Source organism: Leptonotus elevatus, chromosome 11 (assembly GCF_054856555.1).
Source record: "Leptonotus elevatus isolate MCC_2025b chromosome 11, RoL_Lele_1.0, whole genome shotgun sequence".
Classification (NCBI taxonomy): domain Eukaryota; kingdom Metazoa; phylum Chordata; class Actinopteri; order Syngnathiformes; family Syngnathidae; genus Leptonotus; species Leptonotus elevatus.
In genome coordinates, this window is record NC_141249.1 from 6673609 (window position 1) to 6696718 (window position 23110).

General features: G+C 38.4%; 2 protein-coding genes across 5 annotated transcripts in view; both read left to right on the forward strand.

Annotated features, from left to right (window-relative positions):
- The window catches only part of dmbx2 (diencephalon/mesencephalon homeobox 2), an 11703-nt gene extending 7313 nt beyond the window's left edge, over window positions 1-4390 (forward strand). Inside the window, exons 3-5 of the mRNA XM_086089661.1 lie at window positions 513-646; window positions 1340-1515; window positions 3213-4390. Of these exons, the coding sequence (XP_085945787.1) occupies window positions 514-646; window positions 1340-1515; window positions 3213-3698 (795 nt within the window). The 5' untranslated portion in view covers window position 513 and the 3' untranslated portion in view covers window positions 3699-4390. The remainder of the gene's footprint in view (window positions 1-512; window positions 647-1339; window positions 1516-3212) is intronic.
- A 1486-nt stretch (window positions 4391-5876) lies between these two features.
- The window catches only part of csnk1g2b (casein kinase 1, gamma 2b), a 33684-nt gene continuing 16450 nt past the window's right edge, over window positions 5877-23110 (forward strand). For all 4 annotated transcript variants that reach the window (XM_086088775.1, XM_086088777.1, XM_086088776.1 and 1 more), the window contains exons 1-2: window positions 5877-6042; window positions 9415-10153. In XM_086088775.1, the coding sequence (XP_085944901.1) occupies window positions 9926-10153 (228 nt within the window). In that variant the 5' untranslated portion in view covers window positions 5877-6042; window positions 9415-9925. The remainder of the gene's footprint in view (window positions 6043-9414; window positions 10154-23110) is intronic.

The following is a 23110-nucleotide window of genomic DNA, read 5'->3' on the forward strand; positions in this document are numbered from 1 at the left end:
GTACACACACATACACAAATTCTTAATCACAATCATTTAAGAAAAAGAAAAAAATTCATTGGCAAGTTTCGTCAGAAATTTTAATCCTGGCGTGCCATTTACTACCCTAAAAAAGGGGTTTATTTCCTATAATTTTCTTTCTTTTAATTTTTTTTTTTACTAAATTAATGAAAATTTGCCATATTATTTGTCATTCATTTTAACTTTACAAGCTAACACGCTATCTTTTATTTTAAGTTAAATGTTACAATATATTATACTCTTTTTTTCACTTTGCCATGTCAAAACTGAGATTGAGCCGTTTTTATTATTTGAATATGTTCAACTGCTTAGCATTCTGTATAACTGACCTGCTGCAGCATAGTGAATTAGTTTTAGCATTAGTTTCAAAACAGAAAATGACGAAGCCCCCTCTTCCTGTCATTTTATATACGTGACCCTTAGAGAGTGGGAAAAATTGGGACATCTCTGCCTAATATTGAACATGACTTCGATGGATTTACTTTGTGCAGCATGTTCCCCCTGCATGGCGTCAACGCCGCGATGCTACTGGAGCTCCACCAGCAGATGGCGCCACAGTACAGCGGCGTCTACCCAGTGGCCAGCCCCGCAGCGCGCACCCTGTCGGTGGCCGAGAGACTTGCAGGTACTCAACTGCATAACATACCGTTCATGCTTTACGACGGGAACTAGTAACTATATACGCCGTTGAACGGAATAAGGATACCTGGTCACAACACAAGAAGGCACTTAGTTACCACCGTACGTATTGGGTTTTATTTTATTGTGTTTAACAATACTTACAAAAAGTTAGTAATATTGGGCTCCCATGACCTTTACATTGACTTTTACGTACAGTGTATGACCTTTATAGGAGAACCTAATTAGACCTTTTCTAAACCTTTGAAGGCATATGCCCAGCTGAGAATGAAATGTTCAATTATTATTAGTAGAATCTTACGCTGTCGCTGAGCACAAGAAGTTATGCTCAGAACTTACTTTTTCTTTTTAATAGCCCACAATTGTTTTATACAAATATTTACTATATGACTTTACTACTGTGTTTGGGAAGGCAAGGCAAGCACCATTCACACACAAGGCAAATCTATAATGCATTTACAGCCTTAAAAACAAATAACGATTAACAACTCTACTAAAGTACAAATCACATTGATTACCAAGTTAAAAATCACAAAATAAAATGGTGAAAACAAAAAATTATATTGTGGTGCACTGCACCATACTACAAAGAACATGCAAGTTGTTAAACCGCAATATGTCATGTATTTTTATGCATTACACAATAGACAGTAAAAGTTAATTCTTTCCATGGCAACAGAACTTATACTGGAGGCACGTTACGGAAACCAGCAGAAGCAGCGCCGCAGCCGCACGGCCTTCACGGTGTCCCAGCTGCAGGCTCTGGAGAAAGCTTTTGAGCAGACCCAGTACCCTGATGTCAGCATGAGAGAGAGGCTGGCAGTCTGCATCAACTTGCCCGAGGCTCGCATTCAGGTCAGCTTCCAACAACACTCAATGGATTTGTTTACTTATGCTATAAGTGATTTATCTTCAGCCAGTCCCACATTTGTAGTTATTCTGACCTTTTCACAATACTCTCTCACAGCTTTTTTTCATATTACTGCTGCAAGAACAGGTCACAATAAATACCTCTAAGGAAGTGTTTATTTACTGTATTAGGGCCCGATACATACCTCAGATAATTGGGAGGCATATGTAATAACCCACGACATACCAAAAAATGATTTTGTAACCATATGCTGAACCTAACAGGAAGTCTTTCGTTTTGATTTACTTTGGAATTAATTTGTTGCTGGTTTTTTAGGCCTTTTATAGAGGTCATATTTAACTTTTTTAACTAATTTGCTCCCAAAAATTTATAAATATGTTCTATTTTAAATATTACCATGGTCCCAAAAACGTATTCATACAATTGTTTAATGTTTTTTTTAATGCAGCCTCTGAAATGAAGAGAAAGCTTAAAGCAATGGTAGCTATTACAAAAACGGCCAGCAGGTGGCAGCAGAGTTTAAGAGATCAACCAGGGCCATGTTGCAAAAAGCTCTTTTGCCCACTGTTTTAAACAGATTTGTGAATAATGATGAAACTTAGCTATATTCTAATGCTAATTGCTGCAAAATGGAAATAATATACTTTTTCTTCCTGATGAAAGAAGAGACTCTGATATTTCTTTTGGTAGGTTCCATGTTTTAATAGCAATAGGACAGAATATTCTGTGGGCCTTGCAAAATCTGTCAAAATTCAGTAAAACCAGTGAAAATGGCTGGGAGTGAATGAGTTGGGTTTAAAATGAAAAGTTATTGAAAGGGTTTTATTTCATTGCACACTGTTGTCAGGGCAACGAGCTATTTACAAAGAAAGGTAATGCTGGTTTTGAAGGTTTAAACCTGGGAGAAAACTCATGGAACTTTGCACACACATCAGACCTGGAGATTTCTTGTGTGATTTTCAACAACAACAAAAAAAGGCTCAATAGCGCCTCCTACAGTTTCATTTCATGTTTTAGTAATCTCATTCTCAATGACCTATGGTCAGTTTAATATAACAAGATTTGTTTGATATTATTTTCGACTCTGCTTCAGAAAACAGGTGAGCTGTGATTGGTTGTTCATTTTCATAATCATTTGTTATTTTGATATAACAAGTCAAGATATAGCGCTTTCAAACAACTGCAGCTGTCAAGATAAAAGCGGGTGGATTTTGCTGCTTGAAATGAATACAATTAAATAAATAATAAAAACAAGATTTTTTTTACAAAGTGAAAAAAAGAAAATAAATTAAATAATAAATGTAATGAAAATGCTTTAATAATATTAACCAAAATACTGTTTAGAATAGTGGGACTGCATTTTTATGTAGAATTCCCCTTTTAAGTCTCTGCCAGGAAAAAAAAAACACTTTTATCTCAATTGCTTTTATTTTTAAACGGCACCAACGCACCCACCTTCTGAAGTAATACCAGAGACATAACAGAGGCGGGACATTCAACATTCACCACTTCTCCAAACCCTGTTGTGTTGAAAGTGATGTTGCTTTATTTTATGTCACACCAGATACGACAGCTGACATCAGCTCACGTCTAATGAACTGAGCACAAAATTTGCCTAACCAGCTCTATACAGTAATCGGTGTTGAATTTAAACCTTTGTATTTTTGCCTCTTTCCTTCAGGTGTGGTTTAAAAACAGAAGAGCTAAGCATCGCAAAGGTCAAAGGTGCATACCCCTGTCCAAAGACAAAAATACAGAGGAGGCACCACATGACAGCAAGCTGGTAGAGGAGGGGGACATACGAGACACGGACACATCACCCACTGAAAGAAACATCCCACTCAGGCCATGCACTCCCGTGTCAGATCAAAAAAGAGATCTTTGCCCCCGTTCAGACTCTCATCTCATCTCCAGGTATCCCCTGCGACTTCCCTCCCCTCCCCTTTTCCCTTTTATCCCAGGCCAAAATTACAGCCACCCACCTCGCCAGCCACTTTTCGGGATGCTTTCCACAGAGCTTGTCGGCCCTCCAGAGTTCTGGCCCTTCATACAGCAGCAGAACCCGGGCCTGGGGGCTCCTCTGACAGCCATGGCTAAAAACTGCAGCCTCTCCCTTCAGACTGCTTGTTCCAATAAAGCTGTGCTGTATCCTAACCTGGGCTTGTAACTGTGGATTTAGAGCCAGCAGCCAATGGGCAATCTGGAGGCTGCACGTGCTACTGCCTATTTTCTCTTTACATCTTTTACCATACCGTTTCCTGCTCACTTTTTTTATTGTATGATTTATACATATTTTATAGGATTGCACTGCTTTCTATTGCTGCAATAACAATGGCAACATAATACTCCTTACTATAACGCAGCTCTGCAATATAAACAAAATAAAAATGAAATAAAAGTATTTGTATTTTAAATCTCTGTGTCTCTCAATGGCTTCTCCTTTTTTTCCCTCTTCATTTTTTTTTCTTTTCTTAAATGTCCTTCGTATTCATCCATCCATCCATCCATCCATCCATTTTCTGTACCGCTTGTCCTCACAAGGGTCGCAGGGGTTGCTGGAGCCTATCCCAGCTGGCTTCGGGTAGTAGGCGGGGTACACCCTGAACTGGTTGCCAGCCAATCGCAGGGCACACAGAGACGAACAACCATACTCACAATCACACCTATGGACAATTTGGAGTGTCCAATTCACCTGCCATGCATGTTTTTGGAATGTGGGAGGAAACCGGAGTACCCGGAGAAAACCCACGCAAGCACGGGGAGAACATGCAAACTCCACCCAGGAAGGCCGAAGCCCGGACTTGATCTCACAACCTTTGCACTGGGAGGCGGTCGTGCTAACCAGTCAGCCACCGTGCCGCCCCCTCTTCATTTTAACCAAGACTAGATAGCTTTTTTTCTTTTCTTTTCTACATTCAAAGTTATGTATTTCACAAGGACACTGGGAACTGCTTCGGATGATATTGTCGTATCATTCTGTCTAATTGTGACTTTTGCAAAATTCTTAACATAATGGAAAATAGTACAGCATATTATAGTAATAGTTTTGGGACCATGCCTATACTACACATTTTAATGATATCATTAAACACAGTGTACTGTATATAAAAAATCTACACACCCCTTTCAAATGCCAGCATTTGTGATATAATAAATAGATCAAAATAAGTCATTTCAAAACATTGTGACTGTCGTAGTGACCTATAAACTGTACAACTCAATTGAAAAAAAGAAGAAGAGATGAAGCAGCATGATGACAGTTTTGGGTTGACGTTTTGTGGGTGTTTTTCTTGATGATATTGAGAAATGAGAAATGAGAAATCAGTCAAGATCGGTAGAATTGTGGATAGCTCCAAATAGTAGTCAGTGTTCACAGAAAACCTTCAGAGTTCTGCTACAAATGGCTGGAAAAGCCTACTAGAACATCATAACTTTATTTGGGGTTAATCAGAGGTACTTTAATGGTGGCAGATGTGTGCTGACTTCCATTCAACATGAGTTTAAGGGTGATTGGTTAATTCTGAACATAGCCACATCACCAGATATAAGAGGATGTAAATTGAGAAATTATTATTATTATTATTATTATTGAGTTATGCAGTTATGAAAGCCCATCTCACCTTGAAATAAATAAATAAATACATTCTAGGTAGGAAGCCTGTTTCCGCCAGTAATATTTTTTGTTTGTTTGTTTTTAATTATAGGTCATGATACAAAAAGTTTTGAAATGATTAATCTTGTTGTAATTTTTTATATCACAAAAACTTTGAACAGCAGTGTGTACTATGTATATTGTTTATATCCACTGCATATGACCAACTGTATGAGTGCCTAAATCATGTGGCTTGAATGTGAGATACGTGAGTTAATTACCTTAGTAATTAATTCAGGTTCAATATTGTTTCATTAATATTTAATCTATAGTACGATTGTTTCTTCTTGTAAAATAATTGCCTCAATACTTGACATTTTAATTAGACACAACTAAATTGTCATATAATATATAATTGTGACTGTAGTTTGCAGTGTTTTATGATACCATTTAATGCTTTATGTTTTTTTTTTGTTTTTTTTTTAAATTGTATATTTTCGTATTATGGAGAAAAATAATCACAAAACTTCGTGTGAGCGAATTTCCATAAAGTGATCATGACTAACTCTGGATTTTCTGATACAAACATGTTTAGATTTAGACTTATAATATAATATAGTGTAGCTTCATTTTTTTCCGAATAGTTCAGTACAGTATCTGTACTTTACTCGAGTTGGAACAGTAAAACTGCGGAAGCTGCGACCTTTTCTTTTCCGTATTCCCGAAAAAGGTTACGTCCCGAATTTTTTTCTGCGTAGTAGTGGCGTGAGGCAGTGTGACGCGGTGTCAGGGTATCGGCAGTCGAGGGAGGCTTAAAGAGACATCATAGCAACTGGAGGACAAGAGGGGGAAAAAATAAACGATTCATACGTACGAAGAGCCATGACTTCGACTGTGCATCGATAGCTTAAGTCTAAAGGTAATTCCACACGTTTTCCTGTGGGCGTAAAAGCTCCTTCCAAATTGTTGTTCCTCGAAGAAGAAAGCGCCTCGCCGTATATGAACGTTCTCGCTGTGTTTCGTGTGCTAGTTTTGGTCAACGCTAACGTTAGCATGCGAGCTAAAACAGGGACCGCTGGTGTACACTCGCTTGTTAGGATTAAGGAGTTGCCCGGCAGTAGCCGGCGCAATGTCAATGACTGCAATATGTATTTAGAATTAAACTGTCAGGTTACATTGTGATAAATCTGACAAAGTATACAGTAGTCGATAGTCTATAACAACGTCGGAAGTGATAGTGTTATTCATTTGTTATTAGTCATTTACTAACCAGATTAGCGTGTTTTCGGAGCTGTCAATCAATGAATAAATTGTGCGCTGCTGTCTTCCTACTTTGGATGATGTGGTTCGTTTAATGTTAGTTATTCTTAGGTTATTTTTTTCCTTTTACATCCGAGTTGCTATATTAGCGCCGGCTAACGTTAGCTGTTTTTTTTTATTAGGCGTAGGGCCAAGAGGAGCGGTGTTTTTTTTTTTTATGTGCTAACTAGGTTAGCATTCATCAACTGTGTAAAATTTAATAAGAACCATCCGCTTTCAATTAGATGGTAATTGTGTACGACACTTGTGTTTACGAAGTACAAGACAACATATTGATATACATAAAATCTGTGAACGAATGAACGCTGTTATGCTAAGTTGCTAAATAACGCCAGGATGTCTTGAGCGTATCTGGCCTTGTCCTCACCAACTAGCAAGTGCTAGTCTGCGGTTATTTTTTGAAGAAATGTATCACTACTCCTTGTATGTATTGCCGACATAACCGCCGCCAAACGCAATATACTTGGTATCCAGTTGAGGAAATAGTTATATGTGAGACTACACAAAAGTAAAGCTAAATGACAGCTAGTGCTAGCTAGCAAGTTGTTAGCGAGTGTGAACCAATTAGCAAAAATGCACACATTTTACTCGCCATAAGGAGGAAATCTGCCGATCGATGTGTGCACTATTGATTAATATCGTTTTAGACATTCACTTTGTTGAGAGGGCAGAGTAGTCACATTGAATTGTGTTTATTTTTCCTTGCCGTGTCAATCAATGCGAGCTACCCGTAGCTATATTGAGAGAAGTGACGGTAAAGTCACTAGCCATGATTTAGACCTGCTGGTTTGGTGCCTCCTCAAAAATTAGGCCTTATTGCTAAGGTAATAAACTAATAGGTAGTGATAGCAGTACATTAAAAATATTATTCTTGAGTAGAAGCAGTAATGGTAACGCAAAATACAACAACACAGAAGTGGATTTGTGTGTGTTTTACCTAAATTATGTCAAATGTAAACCTATTCATACAAGCATTTCACATATACAGTATGCAACTTAAAACATTTCACAATCGTGATGATTTAGCATGGATGCTCTAATGGCTTTTAGGCTTCTTGTTTATTGTACTTATGCTCTCGTGACCAGGTGGCCGCTCTCTTCATTTCCTACAGAATGTATTACCAAACAATACTGTGAAGACTTTATTGCCGATTGCATTGCCACTTGTTTTCATAGGGTGTAGTTGGAAATATAAGAAAAATGGAAAACCTATTTAGAGCTGCTCTACTATTTTGTTGTTTTCCTTTCGCTTTTGAAAACATCTTTGTCAATGTTCTGTGATCTTACCTCTTCTTGGAAACGACTGTATTAACACTCTTTTGTAATGTTTCAAGGAAAACTGACCTGTTTTAAAATAATAATAAAAAGTATAAATTTGATTAAAGCATTTTCTGTGGGGAGAAAGGCGGGGGTTGATTTAAATATTACACTGTCAAAAATGCAAACCTGGTTGGAATGGGCTCTTCAATCTGAGTACATAGCATACGTTTTGAAACTTGGATGGTGGGTTCTGGAGAAAGAAAAAACAAAAAGAAAGGATCTTTTTGGAGAATGGTTTTGTAATATCGCCCCTAGAAAGCCTGGTCAAAATGCCTTCAGATTTAACAAAAGTATAACATGATTATTCTCAACATATATCCTTGACCCTTTTATTTGTCTGCTACTTGGGGAACCACATCTCAGATTGGCTGACAAGTTTCAGCTAAAAATATCCACCAATAAGATGTTATGGGCCAAAATTCCAAAGGGTTTTCCAAAATTAAAGAGACGTTTCAAACTGCATCACTTGTGAGAAGGGTAGTGTGGCCAGTAGGTAATTTACTTCAACAATCAATTGCTTCTTCCTGAATTTATTAGCTGTGGAAGATGTTGGAGGCCTTTAAACTTGTATCGTTTTTATTTTTTACTTTTGTATTAAGTACGCCTGAGTCGATTTGACCCAGGAACATCACTGTTGTTCCTGAGAACTGAACAAGAGAGAGTTGTACATGTTTAACATACACTTTTCAGAGGATGTTGGATATTTATATTGTGAGATGCGTTTTGGCCATTTTGGAATAGACATCGTTTCTAATTTATACTTCTTATTGATCCATGTAAAGTGCCTTTCCAGTGGTAAGAGTAGTTGACCATTACCTGGGCTCTTTTTCTGAACCAGCCTCTTAGCTTGTGCATCTATAGTGTTCATGTTCAGTAGAGCTGTTTTGCATGTAATGTTTAAGTTGCACTGTCAATTAAAATTGACCTCATTCTGGCTTTTGACAGCTGTGCCTGGAACTGATTGATTTGTGCACCACAAGTATGTTGCTTAGCTAAAGAAATTTAATTGAAAAATGATTAATTTTGACCATTCAAATGGATATATATATTATCAGTCACTGTTGTTAATATGTGCTTGTATCAATTAATGTTGGTATTGTACTTTTTACCTTGTGCCATCTGGTGCAAGGTCCTATTGGACAGTCACATTCCACTCCTGAAATGCCTTTGACACATTCAAAGGATAAATCATTGGTTTGTATTGTTGGTTCCAAAGGTTACTGTATATCATAGTAATTGTAGACTTGCAGTGCTAATCTTAACTTCAATTACCGGTATCTAACACGCTAAATTTACCTTTAGGTTTTAAAACTTGAATATCTTCTATTATGGTTAAATAACAACTGACTTTGGTCTTTAGTTAAGTCAAAGGGTTGTGATATAACACCATAACATTGACATTTTGATTCTTAAAGAAAATGATAAAGAATTTGACAAAGTAAAATTGGTAGCACAAAACAAATCTTGGCTATGAAAATTTTTGCCTGCTCAATGATTAACGAAACAGTCTAAGGATTTGTGTGTGTGTGTGTAAACACTATTTAATCTACCTGGGTGCCATTTTGGGTTTGAAGAAGAGCTATAATGGGCCAAATGGAAACTATGACATCATAAGTTATGAGCTCATTCTTTCCTTTTGATTCTTTTGCAGGTATCAAGGTGACAGAAAACCAATCCGTTACCAGTTCATCTCATCGCTGTTTGCTCTCAGGGTTGCTGTGTGCCGTGACCCTACAACATGGATAGCAGCCAATGTATCACTGAGGGCTGACCACAAGGAATGAGGAACCCCAAGGGATGTTCCCAAGTGGCCTTGTGGATTCACTAGCTGGCTTTTGGAGTGCTTTTTTATGATTTGTACTGTATGTGTGTCTGTGGGCACATTCTAGCATCGCCTGCTGCTCAGTCTGCTGTCGGGACCGGATTTCTGTTTGACTGGAGTTGGAGTGACAAAGAATTAAGAAGACAAAAACGGGAGGACGCAGCTCTAGATATAGATTTGTTTATTTGCTACCACAATTTTAACAGCAACACCTTTCCTCTGTCTTGTGAGATTTGACTCCCTTCCCCCTTCCTAAAGCTTCCTCTGCCATTGTTACTGGATCTCCTATGGTTTGCATGGCTGGAGAATAACCGTGGAGAGGCCAGGGTATCACAAGCTTATGGATTTTGACAAGAGAGGGGGCAAGGGAGAGCCAGAGGAAGGGAAAAAAATGTCTAAAACGGCAGGTAGCAGGACTGGACATGGGGGCCGGAGTTCTGGGACCAATTCTGGAGTTCTTATGGTTGGCCCAAACTTCCGTGTTGGTAAAAAGATTGGCTGCGGGAACTTTGGAGAGCTGCGCCTGGGAAAAAATCTCTATACCAACGAATATGTGGCGATCAAATTGGTAAGCGCACACTCTCATTTAACACAGCACTCATGTGTTTGGTCCGCCTTTTTGTTCAGTATTTGGCAAATCTAATCAACAAAGCTCATTCTGTGATGATCAAATAGTTACAACTCAATTAGATAACTGCTCAAAAGGCTGATTTGGGAGCCTGAATAAAGCACTGCATTGTATTAGTCTACCACTTTTTTCCATGAGAAGCAATAGTCGTAGTGTAACTATATTCTCATTGAACCACGATTATATGTAATGTGTATATGTAGCTAATGATCACTCCTGGATTAAAAACAAACAAACAACTAATAGTGGTGATAAGCTCAGCAGGCACATGGTTACAATTTTCTCACATACCATATCAGCATTCTCTTTCTTTCAGTCACTACCCAAAGCTTCTAACTATAGGACTCTGTTGAGATAGCAACACACTTATGCTGTAAGCTTTTGACTGTATATGTGAACAACTTGGTATTCCGCTGGTCTCCATTGATATGAACGCTGGCTTCAATCTTTAAACTTTAATTTCTGTTGCTTCATTCAAGCACAGAAACGGTTCCTTTGTTTATCTATAAAGGAAATAAATTGATGCAATGTTTTCAGTAAACCACTAGCATTACAGAATCTCTTTACCTTTTCATTTTTATTTATAGACATGATCAAAGTTGTATGAAATCTTTCCTAAGTACAATAAGAAGTCGTGTCTGTAGTTATTTTAACAAGTTTTTGACCAAACCTTTTATATTGGTATTCAATGTCATCATTTTGTTTCGGTTTTTAATGCTGAAGTGAAGGCCAGACGCTAACTACAGTACATCAGACATTTCCTTTGCACAACCTCTATTTAGGGGTCACCAACTTTTTTGAAACTGAGAGCTACATCTTGAGTACTGATTAATGTGGTGGGTACCCGTTTGGTACACACTTTTGAAGTAACAAATTTGCTCAAGTTACTTTTAATAATGTTGTTATTGTGTTTTATTAATAATAATTAATGATATTCATTTATGTGAAGACAAATCATGATACTTTCTTACTCACTTACTCACTAATTAGGAGACTGATCAATATCAGGCTGGCCACCATGAGCCAAGTTGTGGTGGCCCTACCAGCTCCACTTTCCAGTAAATGGCATCATCTTTGGTAATAACAATACAGTATTAAATAATTTTTTTTATTGTTGCGCATGGCCAAACCTTAGTGGAGAAAAGCTAGAGGGTCAACTACATAGAAATGCTTTACCTGCTAATAATTTGAGCAAACTTGTTATTTCAGACTGGAAGCCCTTTACATTAATCAGTACCCAGAAAGTAGCTCTGTTTCAAAATGTTTGGGGACCCCTGGAAAAAAAAGCAATCTGTCCAAATTTCCATCCCTTTATTGTAAAAACCAGGACATTAACTCAGTTTAACAGTGCCGAAAATGCACAAACATATATTATGATTCAGTTACTGGTTTGGTCTGGAACATGTGCAGTATTAAGGAAAGGGGGAGGGGACGCTCTATTGCACTCAGGCTGGTCTCTAGTTGCAAAGTATGAGCTGTGGGTTTTTGTGATCGGCATTGAAAGACATATTGACATATGCCAAACCACGGAAATCGACGGATCACTATTGGTGGTCAGTCGATTGGTGCACCACTACTTGGTAATACATTAATGACGGCAAAGCCTAAGTCTAACTAGTTAAGTAGTTATTACAGGAGATGTTGGAGTCTTGGTTGGCGTCATTTCCACCACAGCGCCACTGGTCTGTGTATGATTATTCTTACATTTGTGTATCCCAGGGAGGTCATTATCTCTGAATGGGCATCCACTGAAGGCTTTGTGAACCACATAGAAGGCAGAGGTTAGAAAGCGGTTGTAATTGCAGTTCTCTCCTCTGAAATCTTACGTTGTGCTCACTGCTCACTGCCTCTACCCTTGCCTGTGTACCCTCCCATCTGTTCGGGTATTTTTATCCCAATGGTATCCAGCTATATCTGGGTATGGCATTAAGGCAATACTATTGCTCCATGATTCTTGTGCCCACTGAAACTAGTGTTCATTTTCATATGATAGTAAGGGGAGGTGGGCAGTTAAACACATACATTTTCACAACTACCGGTAGTTCGGAAGCTTAACATTAGGTAATGCTGACCCTAAAATAAAAAGGCCCCCCACTCCTGAACAGTTGTCGGTCCACATGTCGACGTCCATTCCTGATCTCAAAGGTCTGAGTTCGTATCTATCTTAGTGAGCACTTCCTTATAGAACTAAACACCTGACAACTCTAGTACACGAGCGTTTACTTCTTTGTCACCCACTTAAGCTGTAAATATTGTCTAACCACAGAATGGTAATTGTATGATTAGCCACTAATTATTTTCACCTCATTAACTTTATCCCCTCGTTCTAATAATATTTATTTTTCCAAGGCGAGTATCACATATAGAGCGTTTGTTCATATGTTACAGCTGGCTTGGTAATTGTGGGAGTATTGCAGTAAATATAATAGTAACAGAATGCTTCACCACGTTGCTGGCACTAACGTTAGTGTTAGGGCTGCAGCAATACTATCGAATATCGTATTTAGATGAAATATACTTGTGATTGGATAAAGAGCAATTGTAAATACACAAGAGAAAATGAGAGCCCGCATTTTGATAATCAACAAGATTTTTTGTTCTTAAATTCACATTTTGTGTAACAGCAAACTTGTACCAGTGAGGCAATTTCAAACAAATACAATTAATAAAACAATACATTTAAATAAATATCAAATTTAAACGTAGTATTTCTTCAAAATTATAAAGCTTTAATAAAAATAGGACTACACAGCCTTTGTTGTGAACTTCACTTGAGCACCTAGCATTTTAGCATTCGACATGGCGTGCATTTATGTTCGAACTCAGCCCAGCTAACTAATAAGTAGACGAATACATCTGTTGAAGGACCATATTACACCAGTGCTCCTTGAAATTTTCTCCATCAAGCAAGTGAGAGCCTCCACCACACAGTATTGTCTGCTAGAAGTGACCAGCTACTGACTTTTTATTGGCATCTTCTTCACTTCACAGCGATGTCCTTTAACCGATTAAATAAACCCTGTGTGAAAGTCATAGGATGTCCATGCTTGTCACCATTGTAATAAACTCCTCAAAAAATTGACAATTGTCATAATTAGCAGAAACCTAGTGCTCCGCACTTCTAACGTTATGTTATTACAGGTACATTAATCTCACTAATTTTTGTTATGTAATTTGTACCTTGTCCGCTCTTCTTCTGGGTGTATTCGGCAGAGTTTTTGCAACATTGAGGATTTGTTGTTATTGTGTGCAAGGGCTGTTTTACAATATTAGTACACGTCACGGTGTTGATCTTGCTTTTCAATCTGAAGTGCTCCCACAATATCGTTTTCGTCATTGCTGTTCCTACCCGCCTCCTCCATGTTGTTGCTCCTTTGATCAATTATGCCTGGTTCTGCACTTTTTCCCATGCGCTGGTGACGTAACCACCCTGTGCCAACTCATTCACTGTCACTCCTCCCAATTTCATACTATTGGTATATACAGTAGCGCCCTGTCAATAGCAGTGATTAAATAGCCCGTGTGTCCCTTAAGCTTTACAATTAAACAGTTCTGAGGCAGAAAAAAATCGTCCATCAATTTTTAAAATTAATCAATTACTCGAGGACTCATTTCAGTCATAGGTAGTGTGCAGTACTCTATTTATGTTTGTGCAGTAAGACAGCTGAAACAGAAGATTAGGTTCAATATATCCACCAACAACCAATCTTTTTTTAGAATTCCATCTAAAATCACAAATTGAGATATGTAAAGTAACATGGGGGTTGTATAAATTAGCTGATACAGAAGTGTTGTTTGACTGGTTTCAAGGCAGTGTTTTAAAACTTCAATGAAAAGAGAGTTTGTAAAATTACTATGAAGTAAGCTTATCAGGTGTTACTTTTGACTGTTTGACAAGCAATGGCGGTGTATCAGATAGTCAATATGACAATTCTTCAATCGGAGTACTCCTTTAGTATAATTTGTTGTAATCTATTGAATGCTAGATATCAGGATTTGAAGGAAAACACTTGGTTTTCCCCATTGTTGTGGAGCCTCTTTTTACACACGTCCCGCATCGGAGCCTGAACATTCAGCGTCTATCTTTGCCTTTTACACATAACCCAGTGAAGATAGAATATTACCACAAATGTGGATGCTATTAAAACAGCGACATCATCCTGCAATCAGTTCATTTCGCCCTCCAGCTTGAGCAGCATAGTAAGAAAAAAAGGAAAATGAAGTGGCTTTACCAGGCAGTGTAAAAGGGCCTAGTGTTAAGGACTGACTTAAATTGTAACACAGAGGAGTACAGTTCAGTTTCCACTGTAAACCTTGATTTGCCTTCCATGTCTGCCACCAGCTGTGTAGGAAGGATGGTGATAGCTGTGTCAATGTTTGACATGACATATCAGTGTGACACCGTCTAACCGGTCAATAATTTAACCAAACCTTACTAACATACACAGTACAGTACTGAATACTCACTTGTGCTGGGAAGGAGGTGGACGCCTATCTAAGGGCACAATTGCCCACTCAATGCGTTTGGGCTGTAATGTCCCCCGCCCGATAAGCCCCTACCCCACTTATGTGCAAGTATTCGAGTTATTGTTTGTTGGGTAATCATGTGGCTGTTTCCTGAGGGATCCTTCCCCAAATCTAGACTGTGCGGCTCCTGTCACAGGAGCATTTTCGTTGTTGTTTTTGTTTTTTGTTTTTTATCTGAGAAGTCAGGACACTGCTTTTGGCGGCTTGTCAGGCTTCCCATTCTGTCTCCCTCTGTTGGTCATTGTTTATTTCTCTTGGACAGGTTGTAACTGTTAAGTGAATTTTGTTTGTTGTTTGTGTCTCCACTCGTGACGTGCAATGACAATATATTCGATTCTATTCCATTTTCTGGTGCAAAAACATGTAACCTCTTTGAATTCTTTATTCTTTGTGATCCAAAATACCTTGGAAAATGATGCATTAGTATTGTTTCCATTCCATTCCCGCCGTTGCATGGAAGTGACCATTCTTGGTCATCCAATCAACAGGTATTTAGTCTAGTGCCTCCCTACTGTTGTACCATTGCAATAAATTCCTCAATAGAAGGGTCCTGAAAACTGGTATGTTCGGTCTCATTTATAACCTTTGGCAATGAGAACAAAAAGTAGTGGACCAAACTGAAACTAAGTGTAATGATTCATGAAATAAACTATACTTGCCGATCGAGAGGTGACTACTGTATATGTACCTGAGACAACCAAGCATGGCAGAATGATCTCTTTTACCACATTATAACACAACTGAGAATGAGAAATAGAGTAAGCACTTCTGAGCCCTGTGTTAATGTTGAAATGAAAAGCAAGAGACAAGTGGAAACTGCTGTGTTCTGAAAGGTTGTCTTTGTTCGCAGGCCTGGTCGACACACAGTGGGTCAGTTTGTGGTTTAGCTGGGTGCTTTCTTGCACTGGCTGAATGCCTGTGAGACGGTGACAGGACTGTATAGCCATTTACATATGTACACTGCAGGCTTTACTCACAGGGAGATCCCAGTCTCTTAAAGAAAACACCAACATGTACAGTAAAGTCTGCTCTCATGGTCTCCTGTAGAAATGACTGCAAAACTATATATATTTAAATGGTCTCTGCTCTTGGTGATATAAAAACAAGAAGAGAGAAAATTACCATCTAGTTGCCGTTTTAAGTGTTTAATTGATCTGTTTGTCAGTCTATATTTATTTATCTGTCTATCTGTCAACACTACATGTATCTATATCAAATTGTTTGTTACAGAGTTCATAGTTTACACTTTTATTATTATTATTATTATTATTATTATTATTATTATTGCATTCGACCCTGCGCCAAATACAAAGGTCCGGCTTATCCATCAGATCACAAGGGGGCGCACTATAAAGGAAGCGCAAGAGCGTCAGGCAGAGCAAAACAAACCAAGTGAGCCCAAATACAGTATGAAAGACAGAACGAGAGATAAACAATTTGCGCCCTCACTATCGAAAAGAAAGTAGCGGGAACCCGGTGCAGTAACATTAAAACACCTGCGGCTTATAGTCGGGTGCAGCTTATATGTGTAATAAACTCGAGTATTCCCCAAATTTAGTTAGTCCGGCTTATAGTCAGGTTCGCCTTATAGTCCATAAATTACTGTTGGTGTTTTAACAATTGAGTAATTTGCATGCATTTGTATAATGGTCTTACATGAGTTTAGTACATGTAATTTGTGCTTGTGCAGTGGTACATGTGACGCATTTAGTCTGAGGATATCATCTGCACACAGTTATGAGTTCGTTCAAAGGTGTGCATTACTGGCAATGGCACTCCAAATAGTGGGGGAATTTTGGCTTAGTTAATTTCCCCATATCAAGGCTTGCACCACCTTCGCTCAGTTCAGAGGTCCGTCTGCCCGTGCTTGCGTCATCACAACATCCTGTTTCAGCCCTGTTGTTTCTGTGACAAGTCTGGAGGACCAAAACTGAATTAGGGCAATGGTTTCATGGTCTTGTTATGTAAAGACAAAAAAATATCCTATGATTAATTGTTCAGAGGATGAAACACAACAACACTTATTAATGGACTGTAATAGAGCTCAGCAGGTCTGGGTGATGATGAAAGATATTGGTCTTAATATTGATGTTAATTATACCACTATTATGTATGGCTTGATAGAAAATAACATCTCCCAAAGAAAAATAATTGTTTCAAACTATTATAACGGTTGTTTGTGCGAAACTTTGGAAAACCAGTGTCCATGAAGAATATAGTAGTGGATAGTAACATACGTAGTCAGGCAAATCCTTTGTCACTTAAGAAAAGGGGGGAAAAAAGGACAAAAAGAACTGTATTTGTAAATCACTGATTATTAGAAATGTGTTTGTTTTAATATGACTGTAAATCCTCTGTGTAAATTATGTTTAGCTTGTTTAAATTTTGTTTGTGGATGATGTAAATAAACATATTGATATACATAAAATAATAAAGTAAATCAAGTTCTGTAAAAATCGCAAAACTGAAAGTTCACCTTTGGGCACTTCAATGCCGATATTTTGGTAGCCACATTTTCGGTGCCTCCCTAATTTATTTCTGTGTAGTTCTATGCAAATTAATACTCAGATAAAACTCTTTCAAAGTTTGTTAGATATCCCGAGAAATAAAGCAAATCTGAGAAGGGCGGGCCATGGGTATACAAAAAGCAAAACCAGTTATGAATAATGTCATTGTCATTTGCTTTTCCTAGTAGTAAAGAGGGGAAAAATGAAATGAATAATGTTGGCAATCAGATTTCTATGATTTTTTATTTATTTATTTTTATTTTTAATGCCTTATCGGCCGGCCCTGCTTGCTGATTAATCCGCAGGAGGGAACTCACGGACCTCTGCCAAGTCTGCATTGTTTCATATTTGTTTTTGTCTTTCTTTTTTATCAGTTGCTGTTGGTAGGTCACGTCCTGTATCATGGAGTGTTTTTGCATTTGAGAATATTGTGAAATTAGACATGACTGTTTGTCAATATACAGTATGCCTTGTGATTAATTGGCTATTAGCCTCCCACCAAAAAATGGTTGGGATGTGCTCCTGCTCCTGCCAATCAACTAAAAACGGATGGATTATACAGTTTCTTTTAGTACCTCACTGCCTCTGTGGTCACCGCCAATGCTGTGTGACACCAAGGTACTGCATATTGGTGAAGTTATGGTTGATTAATTTCCGTATTATGTGAACTACAACAGACAGGGAGGCGTTGCAAGATCAACAAGATACTGTATATGTAAATCAATCGATTATGCAAGCATAAGGTGTTTTGTCGTTATAATCAGTGGAGTGAAACAGCAGATGTAGTACTGCTACTCCATCAGACTACTGATGTAAAAATGTGTGATATGAATATTGCATTGTATATGATGACTAAAAGTGTACTTCAGTCTGATTATATGCAGCTTAGGTGAGGCACTACAAATGCACAAGTTTTTGTTCATGAACATTTGATTGTTTTAATTGTTTTTATGCAATTAGCTGGGTCACCTGCCTGCCAACCCCATTAAGCCTGAAATGAAATCTTAGCTGCCTATTACTGAAAATTTGAGATTGAGGAATCTGCATTTACTAATTTACAAAATAACAACCCCACACCGAATTTCAGTCCATGGCTTTGTTGTCTATGTCGGCGAAGATCCATGGTCACTTACTTTTAAGCAATGGCTGGAGTCTGGCTGTTCGACTACACTGCCTTAAACAACGTAATTTTGAAAAGGGCACGATCATGTAGAAACACTCTCATTCCCCATGGTTGCGACACTGGGTTGTGTCCAAGCCAAAAATGTACACTAAGCAGCGCTGGACTGAGTTTTGGGTCCTGTATCAAGTGCCCAAGTGTTGTTGGGCTGCGGACCGTTGGTTGGGAACCACTGGTCTAATTCACTGATTCCAGATTTTTAAAAGTACTGACTGATATTATTCTGAGTTGGATTGAGATGTGTTATCCAACTCTTCTGTCTGTCTCCCAGTGAAGCATGATAAACAGCTCGTTTCACTCTAGCTCAGCAGCTTACATCAGCCTGCCATGGGACAGTTGTCGCAGAACTGTAAAGGCATAAAAAGCTCTATCAGCATGTTTGGCACAATTTAAATTGACATTTTGACAATTTAAGGTCTTCCCTACTTTGCTTGAGCTCACTTGAGAACACTCTGTCCAGCTTGAATGAATGAAATATTGCCATGTAAAAGCTCACCTTCAGTCAGCTAGCTAATCTGTTAATGAATCAGTAGCTACTAGCAGCATCGTATTGTTTACATCACCATGTTGTTGCTTAGACAGTGATTTAGGTGCAGGCATTACATCTGGATAGAAATCTTGTGACTTGTGACACATAAGTGTCAGTATTTTTAAAATCAAAGTATACATTTAGAAAAACATCAATAAATGGTGTCAACATTGAAACTTTGTTGTGTTTTCATGACAATCTTCATCATTAGGAAAGATGGATCATGGGTGTACAAAATGCCCACTGAAGCCAAATGCAGCACTGGTTTATCCTTTTGACCACATGGATAATCTGTACTTGTATAATAGTTGTTGCACACGAGTGGATTTTTTTTTTTACAACATGATGATCTAATACACCCGCCATCAGATGCACCAAGTATTAGATTTAAACATAATTCAAAATTCCCATTTAAATGGAAGGCTTATACTATATAGCTCATGCAATAAAAATGTAAAAAAGGCATTACACAGAAATGCTGCAACAACCGAGGCAAACGGTGCAGCAAATGAAATTTTATGGCTTTTCACTGCCTGACATGGGCATAGTGGTCAATTTTAATTCTGGTTTAGCTGTAGCAAGTCTTAAGTTGCCTATGCCATAAATGAAACCAAACTAACTTTGAGTAGTTCTCTACAGTTGAGTCACATTGCAAGATGCATATTGTGAAGTGGTTTATTGGCAGTCATGCAAAGGTCAGTCTATTCTGGGGCTAATACATAATGTTGATTCTGTTGCATGTGTGTCGTATTTGGCATACTGTACTTCACACTCCGTGAAAGTCACACTGGCTTTTCTTATAAATTACTCAAATGTAATTTCACAGCATTAGCTATACTTCACCGATCTGATCGGCTATATCGGCTTGGCTGATATTTAGCATCTTATGCACTTTTTGTGAGCAACTGTAATGTCTTAATTTGCCAGTCATTGATCGGCTCCACAAAATAACATAACATTACAGCCACAGTGGTTCCCACATACATTTATCTGTGGTGGGCTGCCACAAATGACTTTTGGCCAACAGTAATAGCTTTTGACACTACCTGTCAATATGTAACAAATGTATTAACTTGATGCCGCCCTGCCCCCTGTATGCATCTGTCTCAATGTCCATACGGCTTTCCTTTTTGGTACAATGCTAAAAATACACTACCTCAAATAACCCACTACCTCAAATGACCTAAGTATGGATATTTAAGTTTAAAGACTGGGTCTTAATGGTATCAGAGGCATCGGCAGCTCAAACAATATCGATCCCCCATAGCACTCCAGCAGGTGTAATGGCCGTCTCGTCACTAAACACTCGTGCTGTTTTTGTTGGCTTTGTGTGCATTTTGGCTTGGAAATTCGACTCCATGTTGGGCAAAGCCTACGTACAATTATCAGAATCTTCAGAGGCTGTTACGGGAAGCAAAATGACTACGAGCACGGCATTTTTTTTCTTAATTTTTTTTTCTTTATTTATTTTTTATTCCCTTTCTTGAAAGTAGGAAGGTTAATGTGATTGTATCAACACTACTGCTTAGACCAGGGGCAGTAGACAGGAGTACACGGAATTGCAGCGTAAGGTGAAAGTAGAAGTGCTAAAGGCCAAACCAGGGGATTACAATGACGTGTGTACTAGGTTGCACAGTAAGAAGCGAGAGACTGATCTATACAGGTTGGCAGGGCAAAGAGACAGATGGAAAGGACGTGCAGCAGGTTAGAGTAATAAAGGATAGGGATGGATTTGTGTTGACAGATGCCAGTAGTGTGATGGGAAGATGTAAAGAGTAATTTGAAGAGTTGATGAATGAGGAAAATGAGAGCGAACGAAGAGTAGAAGTGGTGACTGTTGTGGACCAGGAAGTAGCAAAGATTAGTAAGGATGAAGTGAGAAGGGTGTTGAAGAGGATAAAGAGTGGAGGTATGAGAGTGTCTAGGAGAGGTAGCAGTAGAATTTCTGACAGGGTTGTTCAACAGGATCTTGGATAGTGAGAAGATGCCTGAGAAATGGAGGAGAAGTGTGCTGGTGCCCATTTTTAAGAACAGTGGAGACGTGCAGAGTTGTGGCAACTACAGAGGAATAAAGCTGATGAGCCACACAATGAAGCTATGGAAAAGAGTAGTTGAAGCTAGACTGAGGGCAGAGGTGAACATTTGTGAGCAGCAGTATGGTTTCATGACAAAAAAAAGAAGAAAAAAAAAAAGAGTACTACAGATGCAGTATTTGCTTTGAGGATGTTGATAGAGATGTACAGAGAACGTCAGAATGAGCTGCATTGTGTCTTTGTAGATCTGGAGAAAGCTTACGACAGGGTGCCCAGAGAGGAACTGTGGTTTTGCATGAGGAAGTCAGTCAAGTGGTGCAGGACATGTATGAGAACTGTAAGACAGTGGTGAGGTGTGCTGCAGGTGTGACGGAGGAGTTCAAAATGGAGATGCGACTAAATCAGGGATCAGCTCTGAGCCCCTTCTTGTTCGCTATGGTAATGGACAGGATGACAGACGAGGTTAGACAGGAATCTCCATGGACTATAATGTTTGCTGATGACATTGTGATCTCTAGTGAGAGCAGGGAACAGGTGGAGGAGAAGCTAGAGGTGTGGAGGTTTGTCCTGGAAAGTAGGGGAATGAAGGTTAGTCGTAGCAAGACAGTAGGAGTATCTGTTTGGTCTCGAGACAGTGCCACTGAGGAAAAGACAGGAGGCAGAGCTGGAGGTGGCAGAGATGAAGATGCTGAGGTTCTCTTTGGGAGTGATCAGGATGGATAGAATTAGGAATGAGTGCATCAGAGGGGACAGCACATGTTAGAGGTAGGGCTGGGCGATATGGCCCAAAAATAAAATTGCGATTTTTACAGACATTCAGGACGATTACGATTTTTATCAATTTATATCTAATAAATACAACAACTGTTTATTTAAAGATTTCATTTATTCAACAATAATTCCTGTGCAAAATGTACACTGTACATATGTATACTGATTCTAAATTAGTTTGAACATAAACTTAACATTCATAGTTTTTTCTTAAATGCCACAATGAAGTAGTTGGTAGCTATTCCAGCATTCTGCCACTTGTGCAAAATTACAACTTACAAAAACATTTGAATGTAACATAACATGAGAACAACAGCTTTTAATAATCCAAAAGACAAAATTTGGTATCACGATTTTGCACATTTTCAACGATTCGATTTTTAAAATGACAATGTATCGAATTAATTCGATCTATTGCCCAGCCCTAGTTAGAGGCTTTGGAGATAAAGCCAGAAAGGCCAGACTGAGATGGTTTGGACATGTCCAGAGGAGAGATAGTGAGTATATTGGCAGAAGGCTGCTGAGTTTCCAAATGCCAGGTAGGAGGTCAAGAGGAAGACCAAAGAGGAGGTTTATGGATGTAGTTAAAGAGGACATGAAGGTAGTTGGTGTGAGAGCAGAGGATGCAGAGGACAGGGTTAGATAGAGGCAACTGATTCGCTGTGGCGACCCCTGAAGGGAAAAGAAGAAGAAGAAGAAGGCATTATGGCACAACTAAGGGAGCGTGGATGTAAACATTACAATGTACACAACTTTACAGTGTATTTTTCCTCATATTTGTTTTATTATATTTTATTTTAAATCTATATTTTATGATTTGGAATATGTAAAAAATAATTATATGTAAAAATAAATTAGTTATCGAAAGAGTGATATGAAATATTGTGATAACATTTTCAGCCATATTGCTTAACTTTAACTTTTTCTTTTATTAATTGACAAAAGTGCACCATTGTATACTGACACAGCACATTTTAACCACAACAACAAAAATCCAACACTAAGTATTGGTTAGTAATGACTAATTCCAGTCTAATCACCTGTTTGACTATATGAGCAAACTTTCTCTCTCAGTAGAAGAAACGCTAAGAAGGATCTTATTTGACATAACTTGTGTTAATACTAGGCTTTCCACGATCAGGATTTTTATGGTTGATCACAGAATTTAAATAAATCAATCCAATCATAAGACTGCAATAACATTGTTCATTTTCTGTACTTGTATACTGCTGTGTTACTTTTGTACTCTCAAGCATTTTTCAATGTTTAGCAGTTTTTGCCATGTACGACAAAAATTGATTGAAGTTATTTAGTAGAATGCATGGGTAAGTAAGCAAATGTTGTGGTTCA